The 23,841-nt window shown below is 52.1% G+C and overlaps 1 protein-coding gene across 1 annotated transcript in view; it reads left to right on the plus strand.

Annotated features, from left to right (window-relative positions):
* The first annotated feature begins 8,425 nt into the window (after positions 1 to 8,425).
* ECEL1 (endothelin converting enzyme like 1) overlaps positions 8,426 to 23,841 on the plus strand; it is a 47,670-nt gene continuing 32,254 nt past the window's right edge. The window contains exon 1 of the mRNA XM_083739998.1: positions 8,426 to 9,581. Within this exon, the coding sequence (XP_083596124.1) occupies positions 8,820 to 9,581 (762 nt within the window). The 5' untranslated portion in view covers positions 8,426 to 8,819. The remainder of the gene's footprint in view (positions 9,582 to 23,841) is intronic.

Here is a 23,841-nt window from a genome sequence, read left to right on the forward strand (position 1 = left end):
CTCCCTTCACTCCATCGCAGCGGCTGCGAGAGACAAATGCTCCGTTGTCTCGCTAGTGACAGATGACGTGTCGCACCGGAGAGGAGCGACGCTCTTTCGCAGTAGGCCCCTGCGGAAAGGAAAATGAGACTTACAGCCTAATCTGTGGGCATGCAGGCTGGTGGGCGGGGGGAAAGTCCTGGAGAATGCAGGAGCTCCTTCTGATGAGGAGAGACTGGGTTAGATTGGTGGGTAGTGGGCAGCGGTGGGGGAGATTTTACAGACCAGGGGCCACATTGCAACCTTCTGGGGGCCTGATCCAAGGAGGATCGCTGGTCTCCATCAAGGAGGTGAACCCTACCCAGCCCTCAGATCAGACCCCCGCAGAATAAAACGGCGAACACATTTGCAAAGCTAAGCAGGGTCTGGTATGGTTTCAAATTGTGTGCAGGACCTTGTGTTGAGATTCCTGCATTGCAGAGGGTTGGACTAGATGCTATAGTTCAATGACTCTAAGAGGATTCTGTTCCTTTGCATTGGAGTGGCCTTGCTGGGGTCAGGCAGATACCCTGCGAGGAGGTGAGCAGGGACTTCCCCCAGGTTTTGTCCTCCAACTGGTTAGGAAAAATAACTTAAGAACTTCCAACCTTATGGAAAACATCTAGGGTAATATCCAGGTTTGTTTGGTTCTCCCGTTTGGAGGGCCACCCCATTTCTTGTTTAAAGCAGTTCACATGCATTAACTCCCCCCAACACCATTACAAGGTAGGTGAGTCATACTATGCCCATTTTGCAGGTGGGAGATTGAGGCTGAGAAAAAGCGACAGAGGCTTTATTAAGGCTGCCTTCCATTCTTCTGGCAATTTAATTTTTCCTTGCCTCTCTACCTCCAAAATCTTTCCTCAATTTCCCCCCTCTTCTTTCTCTCCATCTTTGTTGTGTGTCTGTTTCTTTAGATTGCTACCCTGCAGGTAGGTTTTCCATCATTGTTCATTCTGTGTTTCATACTGTACTGGGTTGCAGGGTGCTTTTTTTTTTAAAAAAAAAAGGTGTTTATAAATATTTATTGTTCCTTTATTATTATGCTAGAGGCAAGGGAGACTTGGTGGCTCGCAGACCTCAGTCTCCTAGCCAGGAGCCACGTGTAACTCTCTCAATAGCTCTCCGCAGCAGCCCTATAGGAAACTGCGTCCTTACTTAAAACCCAACCCTCTCAGAGTCCTGCAGAAAAAAATAATAATAAGGCTGTGTAGTGCTTAGCAAATGTTGGGATTTATTATTTCAGCCACTCTGTGTAGCCTGTAATTTTTACTACCCTGTGCGAGCAAGCGGCCACCACCATTAATAACGTAGGAGGGATCTGTGTGTTCTGACTCGGGGTAGATCATTCCTGGGGTGGAACTATGAAAACCCCGACCCACTGTTCTCCCCACAACAACCTCAAGTTCCTAGAGGGCTTTTGGTTGCGCTCCAAATCCAGGAAGGAGGAGGAGGAGGAGGAGGAGGAGAATGGTTGCCTTAGCAGGGCTGGCCTGAGAAAGTTGACATTCAAGACAGAAAGCAACTGCTGGAATCTTTTCTCCTCTTTTTGGGTGGGATTCTGTCACATACTGACAAATTCAGGTGGCACAATTAAATCTGATTAGGAGGCAGCACTCCCCCCGCCCCAAAGAAAAATAGGTGCCGGAAAAACTCACCATGAAGTTCTTTCAGTTCAGTGGTGCCTACACGGGCTGGCAGCTGATGCTCTGCCACTGAGCCCCGTCTCTTCCTGAGTGTGCCGCCTTCCATCAACCCCGTTTTTTCATTCACCCTTGGCCCTCTGTGAAAGCTCTCTGGCTTTTCTCCCACGCTTTCCCCTCCGTCTTCTAGCTAGCAGAAGCTCCCCCTCCCTCTAATTAATCAGCCGGCTTCCCTCTCCCCCTTCACGTCTCTTTTCAAGGCCCACTTAAAGAGAGTGGCAGGGACAAACTCGCTTGGGAAGCCAAGAAGAAGAAGAAGAAGAAGAAGAAGAAGAAGAAGAAGAAGAAGAAGAAGAAGAAGAAGAAGAAGAAGAAGAAGAAGACTCTGCACGTGCTAAGAGGAACTCTTGATCGCCACTACACAAATTCCATGGATGATTATTCACACAACAGGTTCAAATACTTACTTGGTTGGTATCCATCTGCCTCAAGAGACAATGGAGTGTGCCTTCCGGGGGTGACATCAAACTGCTGCATTAGTTTCTGCAAGCCTGGGCTGCATGTCTGGAGGTCCTGGGCTGACCAGAGAACAAGACTCCCCTCCCAGCTTCACTGATGTGGTCCAAAGGAAAGCAGATCAAGATACAGTGGTACCTCGGGTTACATACGCTTCAGGTTACATACGCTGCAGGTTACAGACTCCACTAACCCAGAAATAGTAACTCAGGTTAAGAACTTTGCTTCAGAATGAGAACAGAAATCGTGCTCTGGTGGCGCAGCAGCAGCAGGAGGCCCCATTAGCTAAAGTGGTGCTTCAGCTTAAGTACAGTTTCAGGTTAAGAATGGACCTCCAGAACGAATTAAGTACTTAACCCGAGGTACCACTGTACTTGGCACTAGCTTGGCTGCAGGAATTGCCAGAAGGAGGCGTACAAGGAGCCATCTCACTGTCTTAGGGGCTCCACTCCAGATTTGTGTAGGGTTTACTCCCTAGCCTTTTCTTCTCCCAAAGATATCCCTCAAGGCAGCTGGGATTTAGGACCGGAGTTTTCCTTCTCCTAGATGGGCTCCTTTCCCAGGCTGATGAGCCCCATCTGGCCCTCATTTCCCTCTGCAGCATGTGCAGGAACCGCCTTCTTGACCATTGGACCCACTCTTGGTCTTGTTTGTTCAATCCTCCAGAGCCTGTCTTCACACTCAGGGGAACATCCCTAACTCCCTGAGAATTTGAGACCCATCAGTTCCCCTCACCTGGCTTAGCCGACCAGTTGAAGCTGTTCCTAGGGTGTAGCCACTGTTGCATGTTGACAGCTTCCAGGAGCTGTGGGAATGTTCAGGGATGCAGGAGAGGATATATTGTCTGATAATAGCCTTTCCAACTTGTGTTAAGAAGTTCACAATTTAGCAGAGTAACATCCCCCTTTTTAAACTTGCAGCGGATGCATTTGCTCAGGCTCGCTAAAGCCTCTGTCCTAGTATTTTCCCTTTATTCCTTCATAAAAGATAAGACACGACACAGTCTTCTATAAAAGTATAAAAAAGTTTACTCACATTCTGTTCACAATCGGATCCCAGAAGGCAGACTTAGCTTAGAAAAGTAACACATACCTGGAAACTATCTCATAAGAAGACAGTCCCTTGGTCCTCTCTTGACTGGAGGCCAAGAGAGCATCTTATGTTGCTTCTTCAATGCATGTAGTCAGAGAGAGAGATGGCTGCCCTGCCCTGTGCTTTTGTCGTTACCTGCACAGGTGAGGCCACGCCCACCTCTAGTCACATGCAGAGGAAGTCAGTCCCAGCCCAGAAGGAAACAGGAAGTTTACCTGCTGGCTGGACAAACATTCCTCCCCATGTGTAAACATGTCCACTCTAGGAATGCTGTACTTGACTGCTCTTGTGTTTCACATCCCACAGGAGCCACAGGTGAGAGTGGGCACCAAAGGAGGACAAACGACCCCAGAAGGATGACAACGTGTCGCCCACCAGAGGCACCACCCCTCCCCTACTGTGGAGAATCCCATTTTGTCCTTGAAACATCCTTGGCTTTGGGGAAGAGAAGGTGAGTGGTCCAAGGGACTCGATTTTTCATGGTCATAGGCCAACACTGAGCTAACCCAGGGGCAGTTGGACCATTGGTCCAACTCTGTAGAAGGTTGTTTCCGATGCTCCGATGCAACAAGCTACCCAGGGACAGGGGACCTGTGGTCCTCTATATAGTGATGGACTACAACTCCCATCATTGGCCATTGGCCATGCTGGCTGATGGGAGTGGGAGTTCACCAAGTTATGGAAGACCACCAGGTTCCCCATCCTAGAGCTGCTCCACGTTGTCTCTCCTCCCTGCACCTCAAAGCGGATATTGGAAGAGCTGGGAAGAGCTCAGAAATGGGCATCCAAACTGATCAAAGGGCTGGAGATAAGTCGGTATCGAAGAAAGGTTGCAAAACATTCCCAAGTGGGAGAAGTAAAGGTTACCTTTGTACAGCTGGCTAGTTTCTACGGGTGGCACTGTGGTCTAAACCACTGAGCCTCTTGGGCTTGCTGGATGGAAAGTCAGTAGTTTGAATCCCTGCGACAGGGTGAGCTCCCATTGCTCTGCCTCAGCTCCTGCCAACCTAGCAGTTCGAAACCACACCAGTACAAGTAGATAAATAGGTACCACTGCGACGGAAAGCTAAACAGCATTTCCATACACTCTGGCTTCCATCACGGTGTCCCGTTGCACCAGAAACAGTTGTCATGCTGGCCACATGACCCAGAAAGCTGTCTGTGGACAAATGCTGGTTCCCTCGTCCTGAAGCAAGACGAGCGCTGCAACCCCATAGTCGCCTTTGACTGGACTTAACCGTCTAGGGGTCCTTTATATTTACCTTTTTTTTTAGTTTTTGCATGCACACAAACACACCAAGGGTAGATTTTGGGCTTTCAAATTTCAGCAGTGCCCTGTGCAAGGCCAAAATTTGGCACCCCCAGCCTCTTGCCTCCCGTTCTGCATGTGCACTACATCATAGCTCAATACCCAGTGCGAGGGAACCATTCGCACTGCCCTAAATCCGCCTCTGTCAGGCAAGGAGAAGGCATTCTGAGTTTCAGGAGACATTTCAGCTTTGCCAAAGCAGTAAAGGAGAATGCAGAGCAGGAGCATAGAAACAGAATGGTAGAGTTGGAAGGGACCCCAAGGGTCATCTAGTCCAACCCCCTGCAATGCAGGAATCTTTTACTCAACCTGTGTCTCGAACCCACGATCCTGAGATTAAGAGTCTCATGCTCTGCCAACTGAGCTATCCCAGCTCATGACCTGGCGGGTGTGTGTGTGTGTGTGTGTGTGTGTATGATATGGCGAGAGCTCCAATGGCAGAGACTTGGAGGGCCACATTTGGACCCCACCCCATGAGTGCAATGACTGGGCGATGAGCCAGGGATTTCCTCCTTCAAACCGTGCCTCCGTCCCAAACTTGCCAGGCCACTTCTCCCTGACTCTGCCCCCACAGCTGTAAAACGTGCGTATAATCATGGCCTACCCTATAAGGCTCTTGTCAGAATCTTTGGAACAATCCGCCCTGGGATGCTCTAAAATGCCAAGCGAGTGCCTTGCGGGTATGTTTTTTAGGCAGTTGCAGCCACAGGTGGTCAATTGTCCCAGCAAGTTGCCTCCCAGGCCAGGCCAACAGGCCGCAGGGAGGGAGCTGCCCGCTGTGCCCTCTGCGGCATGTCAGCAGGGCCAACGTAGCCGCAGGTGCGTGGCGTCATATGCCCCCTATAAATATTCAAACCCTTTTGATTTACCCAGATCAGAGTGACACCCGCTGTAATTGATGGGCTATAAATCTCCACCGGCGACACCCGCTGTGGAGGGCGGACTTATGGTGGGGATTCATCTGCAATGCAGCGTTATGTTCCCGATTGGATTCAATCTGGATATTGGAAGTGGGGTGGGGGGGGGAGAGGGAGGGAGGGACGATACAACCCCTCCTATCCACGCCCATCTCTACTTTTCCTGGCAGACACACACTCGGCAAAGGCACGGAACTGCCACACACACAGCTGTTCCCCCCAGCAAACACCCCCTGTGGAACCACAGAGAGAGAGAGCTCTGAAGAATGCCGTTCTGTAGGGGCAAGGAACCCAGAGGACATCGGGTCCACCCCGCAGCCAAGCCTGAGGGGAGGGACCACCCCACCCACCCCTTGCAAGGTGGCCAGACACCCAAGCAGAGAGCCCCAGCTGCAGGCCAGGTTCTTCAGGTGCTTGGAGGAAGCCAGCTGAACCGCGCGCCCCCGCCCAGTCTGGGTCGAAATTGCCCCCGCCACAAAAAACGAACACCTGGCGCTTCCTCCAACCACATCTGTGAAGGGAAACTCTCCAGTCTCTCCAGAAGCAGGGAAAGGGCTTCTCTCCCCTTTGCAGCGAGAGGAGTCTATATATGAGATTCTTTTTTGGGGGGGTCCCTTTTTTTACCCGTTCTCATTCCCTTGCCCAGGTCCAGGGGCGATGACCCCCACCCCACCCTCACTAGGGCTTGTCCTCAACCAGCTCTTCTAGAAGGGGGGTCTCTCTTGACCCCCCACGCCTCCTGCAAGTAATCAGGGGGTTCCCCTCCCCACTCCCAGGGGTCTCTCCCACTGGAGGGAGGGCGAGGAGGTGGTCCCCTTCTCTCTCCCCCCCCCCCAGCTCCCCCTGCCTCCCTCTCCCAGCCCTGGCAGGGATGAGGTAAGACTTTGGAGCTCAGGCACCGCCGGGCCATTTGCATAATAATCATCGAGCGGGTTTCTCTCTCTCTCTCTCTCTCTCTCTCTCTCTCTCTCTCCCGCACTTCCAAGGGGGGAGGGGATGGTCGAGCTGGAGGAGCCCGCAAAGAGGGGCTGAGGCGAAGACACCCCCCTTCTCACCGCCGGCTCCTCCGGCAGGCAGGCAGGCAGGCGGCAGCTCTGAGCCAGGCGACCCGAGGCTCTGACTACAGGTACTTGGGGAGGGGGGATCGGACCCGGGGGGGGGAGAGGCGAGAGACGCCCCCCCCCCCGCCGCCCAGCTCTGCCTCCCGGCGCAGCCACTGCGCGACCGTCACTGGGCAGCGAGGTCCGGGGCGCACCGGTTCTGCTCCGCGCAACTTGGTTTCTTTTTGGGGGAGGTAAGCTTTCTTTTTGAGGGGGCGGGGGTCTCAAGAAAGGAAGACGCGCCCCCCACCGACCCCCTGCTATCCCGATCCGGAGCCAGAGATCTGCTCCTGCAACTTTCCGGGCTTGCTTTCTTTGCGCCGTGGAGAGCGCAACAGATCCGGACCGGGGAGGCGGCCGGACGGGGAGGGGTGGGCAGCGGTGCTCGGGCATGTCCCAAAGTGGGAGGGGGGTCGGGTTCGGTTCGAAGGGCGGGGAGCTGTTGAGCCCCCCAAAACTGTGCCAAGAAGAAGCCGCTGCGCTCTGGGGGAAGGCGGCCACGAACAATGGGACCGAGGGGGGGGGCACACACCACCTTCTTCCTCTACCCCCCTCCCACCGTGAGTGGGCGCACACGCTCATCCCCAAGAAAGGGGGCACGTTGGAGGGGGCCCCGCGAATTAAACGCCCCCCCCCCGTTTATTATGGAAGAAGAGAAGCTGGAAAGTTGGCGAGGCTTGGAGGATCGCTCCCTCCCCCGCGCGGACCCGGCACGCCTTCCACCGGCGTGCCCCCCACCCCACCCCCAATTCGCATGGCTGGCCGGGCGTCGTGAGGTCCCGCTATCTTCCCCCCCCCCCGACTCCTCCTTTGGGATCGGCTGCAAATCTGCCTGGGAGGAGGAGAAGGCGAGGAAAAGCCCTGGCAAGCCGGAGGTCCCAGACACACCCCCCCCTCAAAAAAAAAACCCCATTGCTTCTGGCGCTGGTCCTGGAAGATTGGGACTCCCTCTCTGCCTCTCCCGATGAGCAGCCGCGTAAGAAAGACAAGCAGGGCGGAAAAGCCTTCATAGAAGAGGCGAAAAGAGACGATCGGCGGTGCCCAAACCTCAGAAGGGAGATCTATGTATCGCCCCCCCACCCCAAGTTCAAGTTATGGGATGGGGGCGACCCGAGCTGCAGGGAAGTTAGATGTAGCAGGGCTGGTCGGACTTCTCCGCCCGCTGCCTCCTTCCCCTTGTTCCCCTTTGTAAGCCGGCGAGGTCTTAGAGATGTGGGGGGGGGGGCGCATCGCCTCCACACACCCCCTTAGATCACCCATAGCGAGACCCATTCCTCGAAAGACAAAAAACCCATCGGATCATCTCCTAGTTGGAAGGGAGAAATGACTCAAAGGCAAGGGTGGTCGCGATGAACTGGTCCCAATTTCAAGCGCCCCCCGCCCGTCTCCAAAGAGGCGCGCGTCTCTTTCCGCGGGGAGCTGGGGGGACCCTGCTACTCTCCTTGCAGCCCCAGGCAATGCCTCTCCTTCGAGTCTGTCCCTCTAAAAATGCTTTTTTTCTCCCGGAGTGGGGGTTTGGGGGGCAGTTTGGGCGGGCGCGTAATCTCATGGGCCTTAGCAGGGAAGGGAGTTAGCAGTTTAGGAAGGGTGGGGAGAGTTTGGCGGGGCTGGATCGGGGAGGTGGGCGTGAGATCAGGCTCCTCTCCCCGCCCCCCGCCCCACCAATTTCCTGTGCGGACGGGGAACGATTCCCGACGAGGCTCTTATTGCGCGCCGCGCGCCCGAGGATGCTATAAAATATGGAGGCGCCTCTCTTCCCTCCCGCTAATTAAAACATCTCACTGTATGTGTGTTGCTGGTTTTTTTTTTTTTTGCAGAGCAGCCCCCGCTTCTCCCCGCGGAAAATAAGCGGCTCCACCTGTTCCCCGCGCGCGTGGATGCCCCCGTCCCGCAAGGGATTCCCTGGACTGAGGTGCTTCCAAATCAGGAACTTCTGTTGCTGCTGCTGCTGCTGCCTGCCTGGTCGCTTGCCTTAAACGCCCCCTGCTGGAATCTCCTGCCGCAGCGGCATCATGGCCACCCGGTGACCTCTGTGCCCCTGTCCCCAGCCAGCCCGCCAAGCTCCCCTCTGGCCTGCCAGCGGAGACGGTTTTAGGGTAGCACAACTGTTTCGGCTGCACCGCAACCATGCCATAGAACGAAGCAGGAGAGGCGGGAGTGCTGGATTTTAGCATCGCACAGGGCGCCCCTTAACTTTGAGAGCCCAACATCTGCTGCCGCGAAGATGGAGAAGACGTACTCTCTGACAGCGCACTACGACGAGTTCCAGGAGGTGAGGTATGTCAGCAAGTACAGCAGCGGCACCCTGCCCAACGGGTTCAACCTCCAGCTGGGCGCTACGGTGCCCAAGAAGCCTCGCTGCAGCCTTCCCCGCTGGAGCCGGCGCGAGATCTGCCTGCTCTCGGGCCTGGTCTTTGCAGCGGGGCTCTGCGTCATCCTCGGCTGCATCCTGGTTCTGAAATACGTGGCCCTCGAATACGACGCCTACTGCCTGAAGGGATGCCAGGAGCGCAAGGCCCTGGTCAAGGTGTCGCGCTTCGTCGCCGGCAACATCGACCACACCATTGACCCCTGCAAGGACTTCTACTCCTTCGCCTGCGGCGGCTGGCTGCGGCGGCACGCCATCCCCGAGGACAAGCTCATCTACGGCATCATCGCCGCCATTGGAGAGCAGAACGAGGAGAAGCTGCGGCGCCTGCTGCTGAGGCCCATCCGAAGGCCCTACCAGGCCTCGGCCGAGCGGAAGGTCAAGGAATTCTTCCGCTCCTGCCTGGACATGGCGGAGATCGACCAGCAGGGCGCCCGGCCCATGCTGGACGTCCTGGAGGACTGCGGCGGCTGGGACATGGCCGCTGCCACGGCCAGGCAGGCGCGATGGGACTTCAACGAGCTCCTGTACAAGACACAGGGGGTCTACAGTACAGCCGTCTTCTTCTCCCTCACGGTCAACTTGGACGACAAGAACTCCTCACGCTACGTTATCCGGGTAAGTGGGACCCCGCTGTTGGTGGGAAATGAGACTGAGTGGGGGCAGACTTGGGTCATCTTTGGTATCCTGGCCCCCTCAGCCAGGCCAACATTTGGTGCCCCCAAATGGATCTTCTCAATGATGGATCTTCTCAATGTGGTGCCCCCTTGGCTCAGCGGCCTGTGCAGGGGAATGGCCCTAAATTCAACACTGGGCTGAGCCTTTTGGTCTAAGCCAGATCATAGAATGATAGAACTGTAGAGTCGGAAGGGACCACAAGGGTCATCCAGTCCCACCCCCTGCAATGCAGGAATCTTTTGCCCAACGTGGGGCTCGAACCCACAACCCTGAGATCAAGAGTCTCGTGTTCAACCAACTGAGCTGTTGTCACACAGAAGGGGCCATGGGATGCTGTTTCGTACCAGAATTGGACCGCTGGTCCTTCTGTCTCAGCGTTGTTCCAGGGTGTGCCCGGAGCCATTTACATGTGCGGCTTTGTCAACCCCTAGTGGCCGAATCTGGTTCACTGCCTCTGATGCATGCGTGGTACATGTTTTCATGTGGGCTTGTTCCTTTTGCAACCTCACATGTGTCCCATCCCCGCCCCCCGCCTTTGTGCGTGCATTACTGGGCACTTTTGTTGTCTTTGCTGCGAGAGGTGCACTTTTGCTGCGCAAGTGTACTTTTGGGATTCATTGCTATTCTTTTATCCGCTTCGTAGCCGCGCATTTTCAGTGGAAACATCAGATCGCAGGGAGGAGGGTGGGGAGGGACTCAGGCGCATAATTCAACTATTATTATATGCACTTACAGCCGTATTGCACCTCATCTTCCAAGAGTTAACAAAAGGAAGACGTCCCTTTCATAGTGTTCATTATCCGCTCCCTCTGTCATACATATTCAGCGAGGCTGAAGTCAGACAATCGTTTCTGAGGCAGCCCAAAGTGGCTTGCGAGAGGATGTGCTTCCTCTGGCAAGGCACACCCACACACCAATTTCTTCTGCCCCGCTCTCAGCTCTAGACAAATGGGTTTCTGCAGCAATACAGACACCTGCTAAGCCTGTTGAGCATAAGAGAGACTGGGGAAAGTTGCTGCAGGAAGATTTCCGTGCTACCTTCCTGGCACGACATCTGCTTGGAGTGCAGAAGGTCCCAGGTTCAATCCCTGACAGCATCTCTAGGTAGGGTTGGGTTGAAAGTCTTCCTGTCCGAAACCCTGAAAACTTGGGACAGCTGCTGCCAGTCATTGTAGAGGAACCAGTGGACTGACTCAGTATCGTAAGGAAGCTTCTGATGTCTGTACAAAAAGGAACGACAACAAAAAGCCTGTCTTCAGCTTAAGGGTTGCCATATTCCTGCTCTTGGGGTCCCTTCCAATGCTACAATTCTATGTTTCTGTACCAGCAATTCCCCAGATTCTGTAGTGTTCAGGCACAGGCAGTTTGTGCCATTTGGCAACCGATGGTTTTTCTAGCCATTAAGAGATACTAAACTGTCCCCACCTCCTCATGAAAACCAAGTAAGAGATTAATAGAAGCACCTGGATTTGATTTCAGGTGACACTCCCTCCCCCAGACCCTTTATCTTAGAGCACCTGATGTGTGCTATTGTTATCATTCCAATTTATCTCCTGTCCTTCTTCCCAAAGCAGTTCAGGGTAGCAAATGAATGCATTGCAATGATAATGCAAAACTCTTATCTCTCAGCCTTTGTTCCAAGGCAAGCGACCTTGCAGGGCTGTTGTGAAAATGAAGCAGGCACAGAATCATAGAACTGTAGAGTTGGAAGGCACCGTGAGGGTCATCTAGTCCAACCCTCTGAAACGCAGGACTCTTTTGCCTAACATGGGCCCTGAACCCACACACACACACAGTGCTTGTGCATATATACATTTAAGTGCCACCTGCTGCTACACAAGCCACTGGGCAGTTTGCAGCAGACAAATGGGATTTCAAAAATCCATGAAATAATGCAGCCCTGAAAAACATTTAATAAATCACAAAAGGGCAGTTCCTAATACTGGCAGCGGCCACCAGGTCTCTCCTCCTCCGCCGAGCACCTGCCAAAACAGATGCATCAGTCGACTAAAACTTCTTCTTCTTTGACCATCCCTCATAGCCGAGTAAGATTGTCTTCCATAAACACGGTTTTAACAATGAGTCTGTAAGTGACTGTGGAGGCCAATTCTGGATCCACACGTCCTTCCACAGTAGGGACATTGGTTTCCGGCTGGGAGTTGATCGTGGTGTGGATTTGCCAAGCGTACCTTCCTCCTAGCACATGTCTCCCTTGCGTCCTGAGTTCGAGTGTCTTCAAAGCACATGACACCTTTGGTAAAGGCTGTTTCCGGGTGGGAGTTGATCGTGGTGTGGATTTGCCAAGCGTACCTTCCTCCTAGCACGTGTCTCCCTTGCGTCCTGAGTTCGAGTGTCTTCAAAGCCCATGACACCTTTGGTAAAGGCTGTTCTCCAACTGGAGCGCTCGCAGGCCAGTGTTTCCCAGTTGTCAGTGTTTATACTACATTTTTTTAGATTTGCCTTGAGACCGTCTTTAAACCTCTTTTGTTGACCACCAGCATTATGCTTCCCATTTTTAAGTTCGGAATAGAGTAGTTGCTTTGGAAGACAATCATCAGGCATCCACACAACATGACCAGTCTAACGAAGTTGATGTTGAAGAATCATTGCTTCAACACTGGTGATCTTTGCTTCTTCCAATACACTGATATTAGTTCCCCTGTCTTCCCAAGTGATGTGTAAAAAATTTTGGAGACACCATTGATGGAATCTTTTGAGGAGTTGGAGATGGCATTTATAAGTGGTCCATGTTTTCACAGGCATACAGTAAGGTTGATAGTACAATCGTTTGTAAACAAGCATTTTGGTTTCCCTGCGAATGTCCCGGTCCTCAAACACTCTGCACTTCAATCGGGAGAAAGCTGCACTCGCAGAGCTCAGGCGATGCTGGATTTCGGCATCAATGTTGGTGCTTGTGGAAAGATAACTGCCTAGGTAGGAGAAGTGAGGTAGGGTCAGAGGCACCTCAGTTCCACTTATGAGGAGCCACCACTGAAAAGGCCCTTTCCTAGGCTCACAGCACCCGTGTTCTTCATCCAGGCTAGGCACCCCCAAGGCCTCATCTGCTGATCTTGGGGGGCAGGCAGGTCAATAAGAGTCATGGGCCACCAGCACAGAGCTCGTCTGCCATTGGTTACCCATCTATCAGGGTGGTACTTTCATAGAAGAGAGAACATCAAGATGCATGTGCGGCAATCACGTAAAGCTCTTGAGTTGCAGAGTGTGTGTTGTGTGATGCATGTCCTGTCCTTCAGACTTGACAGAATTACCTGCATGGGGGTTATAGGGACAGAGGTGAAATTCAGTTCCTATCCCCTTTTGAAGAGAATCCACTTCATCCACATACCATCGAGCTGTAGCACAGCCATTCTTCAAATTCCGCACTTCTCTTCAAATTTTGTCATGCAGTTCTCCAAGCAAATAATATGCACAAAGCTACACATATTAGGGGAATGTGGGGGTTTTTGGTTTGTTTTTTTAAAATGCATACATTTGCAGAAGTAATATTCAAAAATGCTTTTATATTAAAGAAGATTGCTTGCAAAAAATTGCATATGTTGGACAAATTGCATAGAAAAAGGTAGTACACTAAAATGCTGGCAGTTTTCTGCGAGGGCTTCAATAAAGTAAAATAAAATGTAAAATCCGGAAATGTGGAGAACTGGACTTTTAAGCTTGGAAAAAAATGAGAAACAGGTCAAAACAAAAAATGGACTGCCCTGTGCACTCCTTTTGGGTTAAGGGCATATTTGCACTGGGACCATCTGTGTACTGTCTGTGTACTTTGCTCAAAACAGTTACCTCTGTCCATGTTCAAATTAACCTCACAACAATGAACGGTTCACATGAATTCAGGCAACCAGCTCTTTCTCTCCTAAATGTGCAATAACTTCGGTGGAGGGAGCCTAGTGGAACGGAGAGGGGTGCGTCAGAACGGGGGTGGGCACCTCCTGTTCCCAGTTCCATCTCTGAAAGCCGAGGCGGATCCTGCATTGCCGCCATCTTGCAGTGGGATGAGGTGGGCAAGGTAGGCAAGGCTCTGGTCAAACGTAGTTTGTGGGGTTCACCCCAGGGGTGCTTGTGCAGGAGAAGCTCTGTGAAGGCGAGCCTTATCTTAATCCTTGACCAGATGGCAAGAGAATCAAGGGCAGGACAGATGCAGTCCTCTGCATTGCAACTTCCACCAGCAATTGTCCATGCTGGCGGCTAGGAGTTCTCCGGCCAGGCTCTCCCTCCACGGCTGGAGGCAGAATGTGCCTCTGAATACCTGCTGACAGGAAACACAGGTGAGGAGAGGACTGCCATGCCCAGGTCTTGCTTGCAGGAAACCTGGGACGTCTGGCTGGCCACTGCAAGAAGCCTTCAACATTTTGGGTGTGTATCAGTTTAGAAAAGAGTCAAGGAAGCAGGGACACGACACAGCTGCTTGATAACGATGCTCAGCATGGAGAAAGTGGAGACAGGGATGGTTTCTCTCTCACAATACTCTAGAACATCCAGAACAGTGAACCTGAACAGTGGAAGATTCAGGACCGGCAAAAGGAAGAACTTCTTTACACGGCGCAAAGTTAAACGATGGAATGCACTTCTACAAGACACAGGGATGGCAACCACCAACTTGGGTGGCTTTTAACGGGGATTGGAGGGTTATAAGGCCACCAGAGGCTATGAGGCGGGATATGAGGTTCTCCCTCCACTCTCAGAGGTAGCACACTGGGAACCGCAAGTGGGCTGTTGCATTCTGGTCCTGCTTGCAGGCTTCCCATGGAGGCCTCTGCTTGGCCACTGTGAGGATGCTGAACTAGATGGGACACTGGTCTGATCCAGCAGCCAAGGCTCTGTTTTAGGTTCTTATGAGCTGGATTCCAACATCATCATCATGATGTCAGGTGATGGGCAAGTGGGCGGCCTCATCCAACCCCTCAAATGTGGCGAGCAGGGGGAACGTGGCTGCAGTTCCCCCACAGCTACTGCCCTGTACAAATGGACGTGGGATTATGCAATTGGCTTTGATTGCAGAGAAGACAAGTGAGTGGGACAGCCAATATGGACGGAAAACCAGAGGGTGACATTTATTCCATAGTCTTTCACTCTGGTAAGAAAGAAGTTGCTTTTTGTACGTGCCACTCTTTCCCTGGCCAAAGTTTTCCCAACAATTATTGAAGATCTGGAGGGAATTTGCCATCGTGCTATTAAGATTGTTCCATCACTGCAAGTATTTCTGCTTGCTGGAAAGAACCATTTCCCTTCTTCTCCCCATTGCACTGTTTCTGGGGCACAGGAGCCAGTTCCTAAGGGCCAAGGTCCCTCCCCCCCCCCATAAAATATTTGAGGGGACCGGGGACCCCAAAGTTGATGGGCATTGCCATTTAAATGGTGTGTGTACGGACCCTGTCTTGTGATCAATTATGTGGGGCAGAACTTAAATGCCCCCATAATTTATTCACATTGGCACCCCTCTTGGGGGGGGGCGTTCTTCCAGCCCTCCAGAGCAGAATGGTGGGAGGGTTCTGTTTTTTATAAAGGGCTGTCAATCGGTTCAAATGATTATTACAGCATCTTAAGCTCCTGGTAATATTGTGAGGCTATATTGTCAGGATGGGACGTGGGTGGTGCTGTGGGTTAAACCACAGAGCCTAGGACTTGCTGATCAGAAGGTCAGCGGTTCGAATCCCCGCGACAGGGTGAGCTCCCGTTGTTCGGTCCCTGCTCCTGCCCACCTAGCAGTTCGAAAACACGTCAGTGCAAGTAGATAAATAGGTACCGCTCCGGCGGGAAGGTAAATGGCGTTTCCATGCGCTGCTCTGGTTTCGCCAGAAGCGGCTTAGTCCTGCTGGCCACATGACCTGGAAGCTGTATGCCAGCTCCCTCGGCCAGTAAAGCGAGCACCGCAACCCCAGAGTCGTCTGCGACTGGACCTAATGGTCAGGGGTCCCTTTACCTTTACCATATTGTCAGGAAGACAGGATATGCCTCCCCACCCTCCCCCAAAATTTGCATTCGCAGCAGTAATCAAGAAATCACCTTACAGTATCTACCACAGGAGAACACTCCAATTTAAGAAAAGGAGGTTTCAGATTTGTAATTGATGCATCACAATCAGCGGCTGGGTTGATGCTTTCCCGCGGCAATTAGCGACGTGTATTTGCAAATGAGGAACCTGACTTTGGGTTACTTTCCAGGCAGAACGGCAAATCTGAGCAAGCCATCAGTTAATTGGGAGACGAGTTTGCAACACAGAAACTCCTTCTCGTCTTGATTTGACTGCAGCCCAGACTGGCGTCTTTCTTTACAGATGTGTTTTGCCATTTGCCATTGATGAATTAGTAGTGAGTTAGTGCCGGATTTGTACTAGGCTGTCCACAACACAACGTTCCGCTTTAGTAGTTGTTCTGCAGTGCTTCCCCAGTGTTGCCGTATTGTTGTGTCTTGCTTGGGGGGGCACTCTTGCGCGATAAGAGCGGGCCAACGAAAGCACACTCTGCAATGTTTGTGGTGCAGAGGATCACAGGGTTTCAGTAGGAATTTGCAGGGTATGCAGTGGTTGGAAAGGAAGCAGAGTGTCTGTCCTTGAACAGGTGTGAACAGTATTGAGGGTTCAAACCAATTGCATATAACAGGCTCTCTTCCATCCTGGGTGCAAATCATCATGGATGCACAATAAGGAGGATGTCTGAAGAGGCCCAACAGCCCCCTCAATGCAGAAAGAGTTTTTGCACATTTTTTGCTTTTTAACTGTAGGGTTTGAATCTGGGGGCTTTCTGCAGGTGGAGTGTTTGCTCTGCCACCAGCTCTTTGATCCCCTCTCATAGCTTTTGTAGATTTAAAAAAGTTTTTGGAAGATGGGACATGCTAGTAGAAGTCTATGGATGTTGGAAGATTCAGGCCAGATAAAAGAAAGGAGCTTTTTCACACATTGCAGTGTTACACTGTGGAACTCACTCCCACAAGAAGCAAGAACAGGACACTTTTGCAGGAGCAGGAGCACTTTGGCTCACGACCTGAGCCAGAACAGGAAGGTGCTATCCTGCCCCTGCCAAAGCTTCTCTTAACCTGGGTCATTGGCAAACCAGCCCTGTACTATTTTGCCTGTGTTCTCTTATTGCCTCTCATTTTCCCGACGGGGCGTGTGAGCTTTTAAAAGCTCTGCAAAGGGCAAATTATAGGGAGGTGGGTAGGAAATGGGTTGCGGCTAGAAAGCTGCCGACCAGGGCCACGTCGTGAGGATGCGGGAACGTGCGCCCATCGTTTCTCTTGCCTCTGAAACTCCCCAAGGAAAAGGCCTCAGAGCCAGGACCAGGAGGAAGGGAGTGCACGTTCAGAAAAGTGAAATAAATGAAACGAACGATTTCAAAGCCTGGCTAATGAAGGCTGCACTAATCGATAGCTCGGAAAGGCCAAGACTGTAGGCATGACGGCCAGGGACCTCCTCTTCTGCCAGCCCCTCTCCTCCCCAACCCCCAAGAACCCAGCCGGTTTTCAAGTGCAAAGCTGGTGAGCAATGCAAAGAGCACACATTTAATGCACAGTTTGTTCCATTACCCCAGCAATTTGTTCCCCTGGTGAAGTGGCTGGCATATTTCTTTCTTTATTTCTGTGTGTGTGTTTTGACATTTGCCACACGGACAAGGAGACCGCCGTCTGGCCTTCCGGCCCGTTGCCCAAGCACGGCTTAGCGAGGAAAATGCGGGAGCCACAGCCGGCTCTCTCACCAGCCGCCAGCACTAACAACTGCCTGCTTGGGCCCGCGAGGTGCTGCCGGGTGTGCGGTGCCAGGGCCCTCATTTGCATGGCGGAGGCGCTTCTTTTATGCCCAAATTAACGGGGCTTCGGCGGGAGGGGAAACTTCACCAGGCAATTTCCCTCCCCGTAATTGCAGTGTTTAGCAAAAGCAGCACACCAGGCAATTTTCCAGACTAGCGGTGGCTTCGCAAAGGCAGGAGGAGGAGGAGGAGAGGGAGGGTGCCTCCATGTATGTGTTCAGGAGGACAGCAACAGAAGGACTCTCCTGATGCAGGGGGGCTGTTGCTCAGTGGGTAGAGCACTTGCCTTGCATGCAGAAGGTCCCGGGAATGGTTCAGTTCTGGGTAGGACTTGCAAAAAGACTCCCTGGAGAGTTTCTGCCAGCCAGTGTAAACAGTACTGAGGTATAGAACCATAGAACTGTAGATTCTAAAATGTAATCTAACAGCCTGCCCCCACCCCAATGCAGGAATCGCAGCCAAAGCATCCCTGACAGATCGTCATCCAACCTCTGCTTAAAAATCTCCAAGGAAGGAGAGTCCATCACCTCCGAAGGGAGTCCGTCCCACTGTTGAACGGCTCTTGCTCTTTGAAAGCTCTTCCTGATGTTTAGTCTGAAGGCTGTGACAGTGGCGTAGCGTGGGGGGTGCAGGGGGGGCCGGCCGCACCGGGCACAACATCTGGGGGTTAGGGTTAGGGGGCGCAAATCCACGGGTTAGGGGGTGCAAATTACTTGCCTTGCCCCGGGTGCTGACAACCCACGCTACGCCACTGGGCTGTGACCAGGAGACTTGGCTGTTCCTGATTGTTCTGCTTCCCAGGTGCTCACTGTGAACGGGCAGCTACTTCAAGCGCCACCCCTGCCACCACGTCCTCCCTCCTTAGGGTGCTTCACCTGTATGCCAGGCTAGGGCTGGGCAGCAGCCTTCAAACAAAAGTTTGTCCCCTGTACCCTAGGGCCCCTCTGCCTGGGCGCACTTAGAACTTCCCGGGAGGGCATTGCAAGAGGGAGAATTATTCCGCACCCTCCCCCCGCCTGCCAATCTTCTCATGAAAATGGCTCCCTGCCCAAGGCAGTTAACAGCCACTGCCACTCAATTAAGGAAATCTTAAGCCAACAAGTTTTAATTGATTAGACTGTGGTTACAGGATTTTTTTCAATGAATCCGGAGACACTTCTTTTTTTGAAGCTGAGTAGCAACAGGGAGTCAGTAGAGGGGATGGTGAGGCAAAAGACCCTGGGCCCAAGCACACATGCATATTGTCTAAAGGTGCAAAGCCCTTCTTTCGCACCCTGTGAAACATAAATGCACAGTTTTTTTAAAAAAACTGGGCAACGGCGTCCCTGATCTCCTGCCCCCTTCCCCCTTTGTTTTGACAGATCGGGGGAGGCTTGGGAGTCATGGTCAGGCAGCCGTTGCCCAGTTTTTTAAAAAAACTCTCTGCATTTATGTTTTGCAGGGTGCAAAAGGACTTTGCACCTTGCCTGGCAGAAAAACCGCACACCTTGCACTCCTCCTGGGCAACAGCCCCCACCTGTGACTCCTGAGCCTCCCCCGATCTGTCAAACAAAGGGGGCAGGAGATCCGTCCTGCCGGACGTCCCCAGTTCACCTTCGGCAGTGGCAGCAGGCAGCAAGCAGCGAGCAGCTCCTGAAGCCAGCCAGAGCCAACTGCGCTACCAGGCTGGCTCTGGGCTGCTGAGGCTGCCGCTGCCATGTTTCCCGGGAACAGATCTGCAAATCTGGGGACTGTCCCTGGGAACGTCAGGTAACCCTAGATTAGACAGTGACATTTGCATGCGACCATAGCTGTAGTTTTGGAGGGGAATGCTTCCTTTGGTTCCAAATGGGGCCGGCGCATTTTGGAAGAGGCTTCTCCCGCTGTGTGAGACAGGGCAAGGCAGCTTCTCAGATGGAGCCCACGATTAGCACGTGGGTTACTTACTTATTTATTTTAATTAACCTGATCAATTAACCTGATCAATCAGGAGTCTTGCTGTTGGAGGCACTGTGCCTCTGAATATACCAGTTGCTGGGAATCACCACCAACTTTTGTGGCTATAAAAGAGGATTAGATAAATTCATGGACAACAATGGTCCATGTCCTGTCTCCGCTGTCAAAGGCATTGGGGCCTCTGAGTATCGTTTGCTGGGAATCACAGGTGCAGAGAGTCAGTGCTGAGCTCAGGTCCTGCTTTCGGGCTCCACACAGGGCATCTTGTTGGGCACTGAGAGGTGCTGTGCTAGATGGGCCGCTGGCCTGATCCTGCAGGCTCTTATTGCATTCTTATGAGTGAACATCTTCTAAGCTGGCTGAAGCTGCTGGTGGCTGTTGTCAGGTTGGTGGAGGCTGTCTTGAACCCAGGAAGTAGCTTGAACTGCTTGCTAAATCAAAGACAACAGAAAAATTCTGTTCTACCATCACACAAATCCCCTTGTCATGTCAACCCACTGTTGAGGTCCTTCCCTGATCCTAAACCTATTATTATTATTATTATTATTATTATTATTATTATTATTATTATACCCCACCCCCACTGGGTTTCCCTAGCCACTCTGGGCAGCTTACAACATATATAAAAACTTGTAAAACATCAGACATTAAAAATTCCCCGATACAGGGCTGCCTTCAAATGTCTTCTAAAAGTAAGGCAGATGTTCATCTCCTTGACATCTGCTGGGAGGGCGTTCCACAGGGCTGGTGCCACTACCAAGAAGGCCCTCTGCCTGGTTCTCTGTGGTTTCACTTCTTACAGTGAGGGAACCACCAGAAGGCCCTCGGAGGTGGACCTCAGTGTCCGTTCTGGACAATGGGAGTTGAGAAACTCCTTCAGGTCTACTGGGCCAAGGCCGTTTGGGGCTTTAAAGGTCAGCACCAACACTTTGGATTGTGCTAGGAAACGTACTGGGATCCAATGTAGGTCTTTCAGGACCAGTGTTATATGGCCTCTGCCTTGTGGGACATCTTAGGGAGAAGAAAAGGCTAAGGAGTAACCCTATGCAAATCCAGGGTGGTTGGCTGGCGTCTTGTACGCCTCCTTCCGGCAACTCCTGCTGCGAAGCTGGTGCCAAATGTCTTGCTCTGCTTTCCTTTGGACCACATCAGGGAAGCCAAGAGGCGGGTCCTGTCCTCGGGGGATCCCAGGACCTCCAGACACACTGCCCAGACTTGCACCCCGGTGAAGTCACTTTGTCACTGCTAATACAGCAAAAAAACAAGACGAGAGGCAGCAATTACGAGTTGCCGCCCTCTGCAGCCACAGCAGGTGTTGTGATTCTTCAGGGGTTTGGCTTCACCTCTGCAGACACACTCCATTGTCTCTCGAGACAGACAGAGCCCACAAACTCTCCGGAGGAGTAGCAGCCGCCAAGCTGATGTCCTCCGGATATTGTTGGACTACAACTTCCATCATTCTGGACCGCTGGTCATGCTGGATGGGGCTGATGGGAGTTGGAATCATCTGCAGGGCAACAGGTTCCCCAGTCGCAAAACTGTCCACAGCCATCTGTGCGCTGCAGCGCTCTGGCACCTCCCAGGTGGGAGGAGGATGGACGTGTTTAAGGGATGCACAACGTCTTGCCCAGTGGCTTTGGTGGGACTGTGGCACGTCTGCCCATGGATGTGCAGACAAGCCCCAAGTGATGGGAAATGTCTATGTGCAAACAGGGAGAGGCTGTGTCCTGGGACAGCTCTGCGCCTGCAGGTCTTTTTGCCTGGATTGTTTGCATTAACGTGCGGGAGGAGAAGCAGAGGGCCGCCTGCCCCCAAATGGCCATAAATCCAAAGATTTACGGGGCCGGCAAGTGGGGTTGTTCTTTGCTTCCGCTCCGCGTCCCTTGAGCACGTGTCAACATGTTATACTGCTCTGTGCCACCCAACCAAGAGGGACCGAAATTGGGTTTACAGGAGAGCTGGATTTCTCTTGGATTTATTGCCCATCTCAGGATTTTTAAAACGTTCCTTAAATCACGGCGCTTATGATAAAAGCCTCTGGAGTAGAGCAGCTCAGTGCGTGTGTGAATGCAGGCGTGCCTGGGGCATATGTTGGCCAGCCTACAATTTCACCCATTAAGGGATCTTAAGAGATTGAACCACAGAGCTGTCTAGTTGGAAGGGACCCCAAGGGTCATCTAGTCCAACCCTCTGCAATGCAGGTTTTGCAGCTAAGGAATCCCTGACAGATAAGGCCATCCAATCTCTGCTTAACAATGTCTGATGAGAGAGTCACCACCATCCAGAGCAGGAGAAAGCAAGCTTGCTCCATCTTCCATGAGACAGCCTTTAAGATATTTGAAGACGGCTACCATATCACAGAAGGGACGCGGGTGGCGCTGTGGGTTAAACCACAGAGCCTAGGACTTGCCGATCTGAAGGTTGGCAGTTCGAATCCCCGCGACAGGGTGAGCTCCCGTTGCTGGGTCCCAGCTCCTGCCAACCTAGCAGTTCGAAAGCACGTCAAAGTGCAAGTAGATAAATAGGTATCGCTCCGGCGGGAAGGTAAACGGCATTTCCGTGCACTGCTCTGGTTCGCCAGAAGCGGCTTAGTCATACTGGCCACATGACCCAGAAGCTGTACACCGGCTCCCTCGGCCAGTAAAGATAGATGAGCGCCGCAACCCCAGAGTCGGCCACGACTGGACCTAATAGTCAGGGGTCCCTTTACCTTTACCTTTACCTTTACCATATCACAGATTGAGTTGCTGGTCCTGTTCTGCAGGGTGACGCTAAATGACCCCACTCTTTCGGCTGGTCCATTCAATCCAGAATCCTGTTCCCTGCAGAAGCCAACGCAGCCAACATCAGCCGGGTACCAAAGGCTTTGGTCAGAGTGTTAGATAAGGATGGGGATACCGAAGTTCAAATACTCAGATTACTGGGTGTAACTTTGGGTGTCTCCCTCTCTCCTTACCCTTGTTTTGACTTTTCGTGTTTGCTGCCCTGAGCTCCTTGGGGAGGAAGCGTGAAATATAAATTTAGTAAATGAAAGAATGAAGTAATAAGCTCCTTTGCCTTTAACGGCTGCACAACCCACAGGCATTCAGCAAGGAAGCCGTTCCCTCGCACGGAGATGAGTGCTGGGGAATCTTCTTCATCCAGGCTTCTGTTAAATGCACAGGAGCTGGAGCAGTTTAAATAAGCTGGCAATCCAGGAAATAGGTCTGAGTTTTGCAAGAGGTTGAAGCAAATAACTCCAGCTTTAAACAGATTAGGCTTTGCTTGCGTCTCTGTTGCATTGTCCCTATGAGGTGTCACGGGCTGACAGACTGACACGGGCAAACACTGCCTCTGTCAAGACACCTTTTTCCAAATCTCTCCTCCGAAGGCTTTTGAGTGAGCTTCCCGACTGTCTGGATCCGAGCGCCTCTGCAGTCACACAGCCAGCGAGATCCATCATCGTTGCTGTTAGATGATGGTTTCTCAGCTTTGCTTGAAACGGCATAATAGCCTTATGTCAAGATTAATTGACTCCAATTCACAGGACAGGAAAAAGGAGAGTCCTTTGTTAGAGACGATAATGGACAGACACACGGCTTCCCTGTGTTTCATGGGTTGCTTTTACTGGACAGGGCACTGAATTGCTTAAGCTGGGAGATGTGACCAACTATTACAGCCTGACAGTGTGGCAGGAGTGTTAAGAGACTGAGCTGTAAATGGGAAGGTGCCTGCTTTGAATTCTGCCTCTGGCATGGACTCCCAAGGCAGCCTTAGAGTAGACTTTCATTCTCCCCTCCTCTAGTCTGCAATATGATGCTCACCTACCTTATAGGGATGGCGTAAGGATTTCAGCAAGATGATGTATGCAAAAAACTATTGATACATGCAGTGCTGTGCTGGTTAGGCCTGTTGGGAGCTCTAGTCCAAAACAGCTGGTGAGCTTCTCCAGGTTGGAGAATCACAGAATTCCAGAGTTGGAAGGGACCATGAGAGTCATTGAGTCCAACCCCCTGCAATGCATGAAGCTTTCAAGCAAAGCGGGGCCCAATCACGTAACCCTAAGATTAAGAGTCTTATGCTGTACCAATTCAGCTAAGAAGCCTGCTCTATCTTCCTATATACATAGAAATGTAAGGCCGTCATCACGCAGGGTCCATTGGAGGATTTGTAGTGCCATGTTACAATCCTGGAATTTGGGGCTGGCAAGGGGACAAGCGAACCTGGCTGTTGCATGGGGTGGGGAGGGGACGTTTTAGGGGGTGTATTGCTCGGTGATTGGTGAGCAGAGGGAAGTCATGCCAGGGAGAAAGTCTATAGAAAAAAGTTTCCCCCCAGCTCTCAGCTGTGGACATCAGTGAAGCTGAGTGCTGGAAGAGTCAGGATAGATAAAAGAAAGTACATCTTCACGAAGTGCATAAACTGTGGGATTCAATCTCGCAGGAGGCAGTGGTGACCAGTGGGTCATTGGCCTGGTCAAGCATTAGGAGAAATATTTTAAGTACAAAAAAGTGTTCACTCTT

Source organism: Podarcis gaigeae, assembly GCF_964106915.1.
Source record: "Podarcis gaigeae genome assembly, chromosome: 5".
In the NCBI taxonomy this organism is placed as follows: Eukaryota; Metazoa; Chordata; class Lepidosauria; order Squamata; family Lacertidae; genus Podarcis; species Podarcis gaigeae.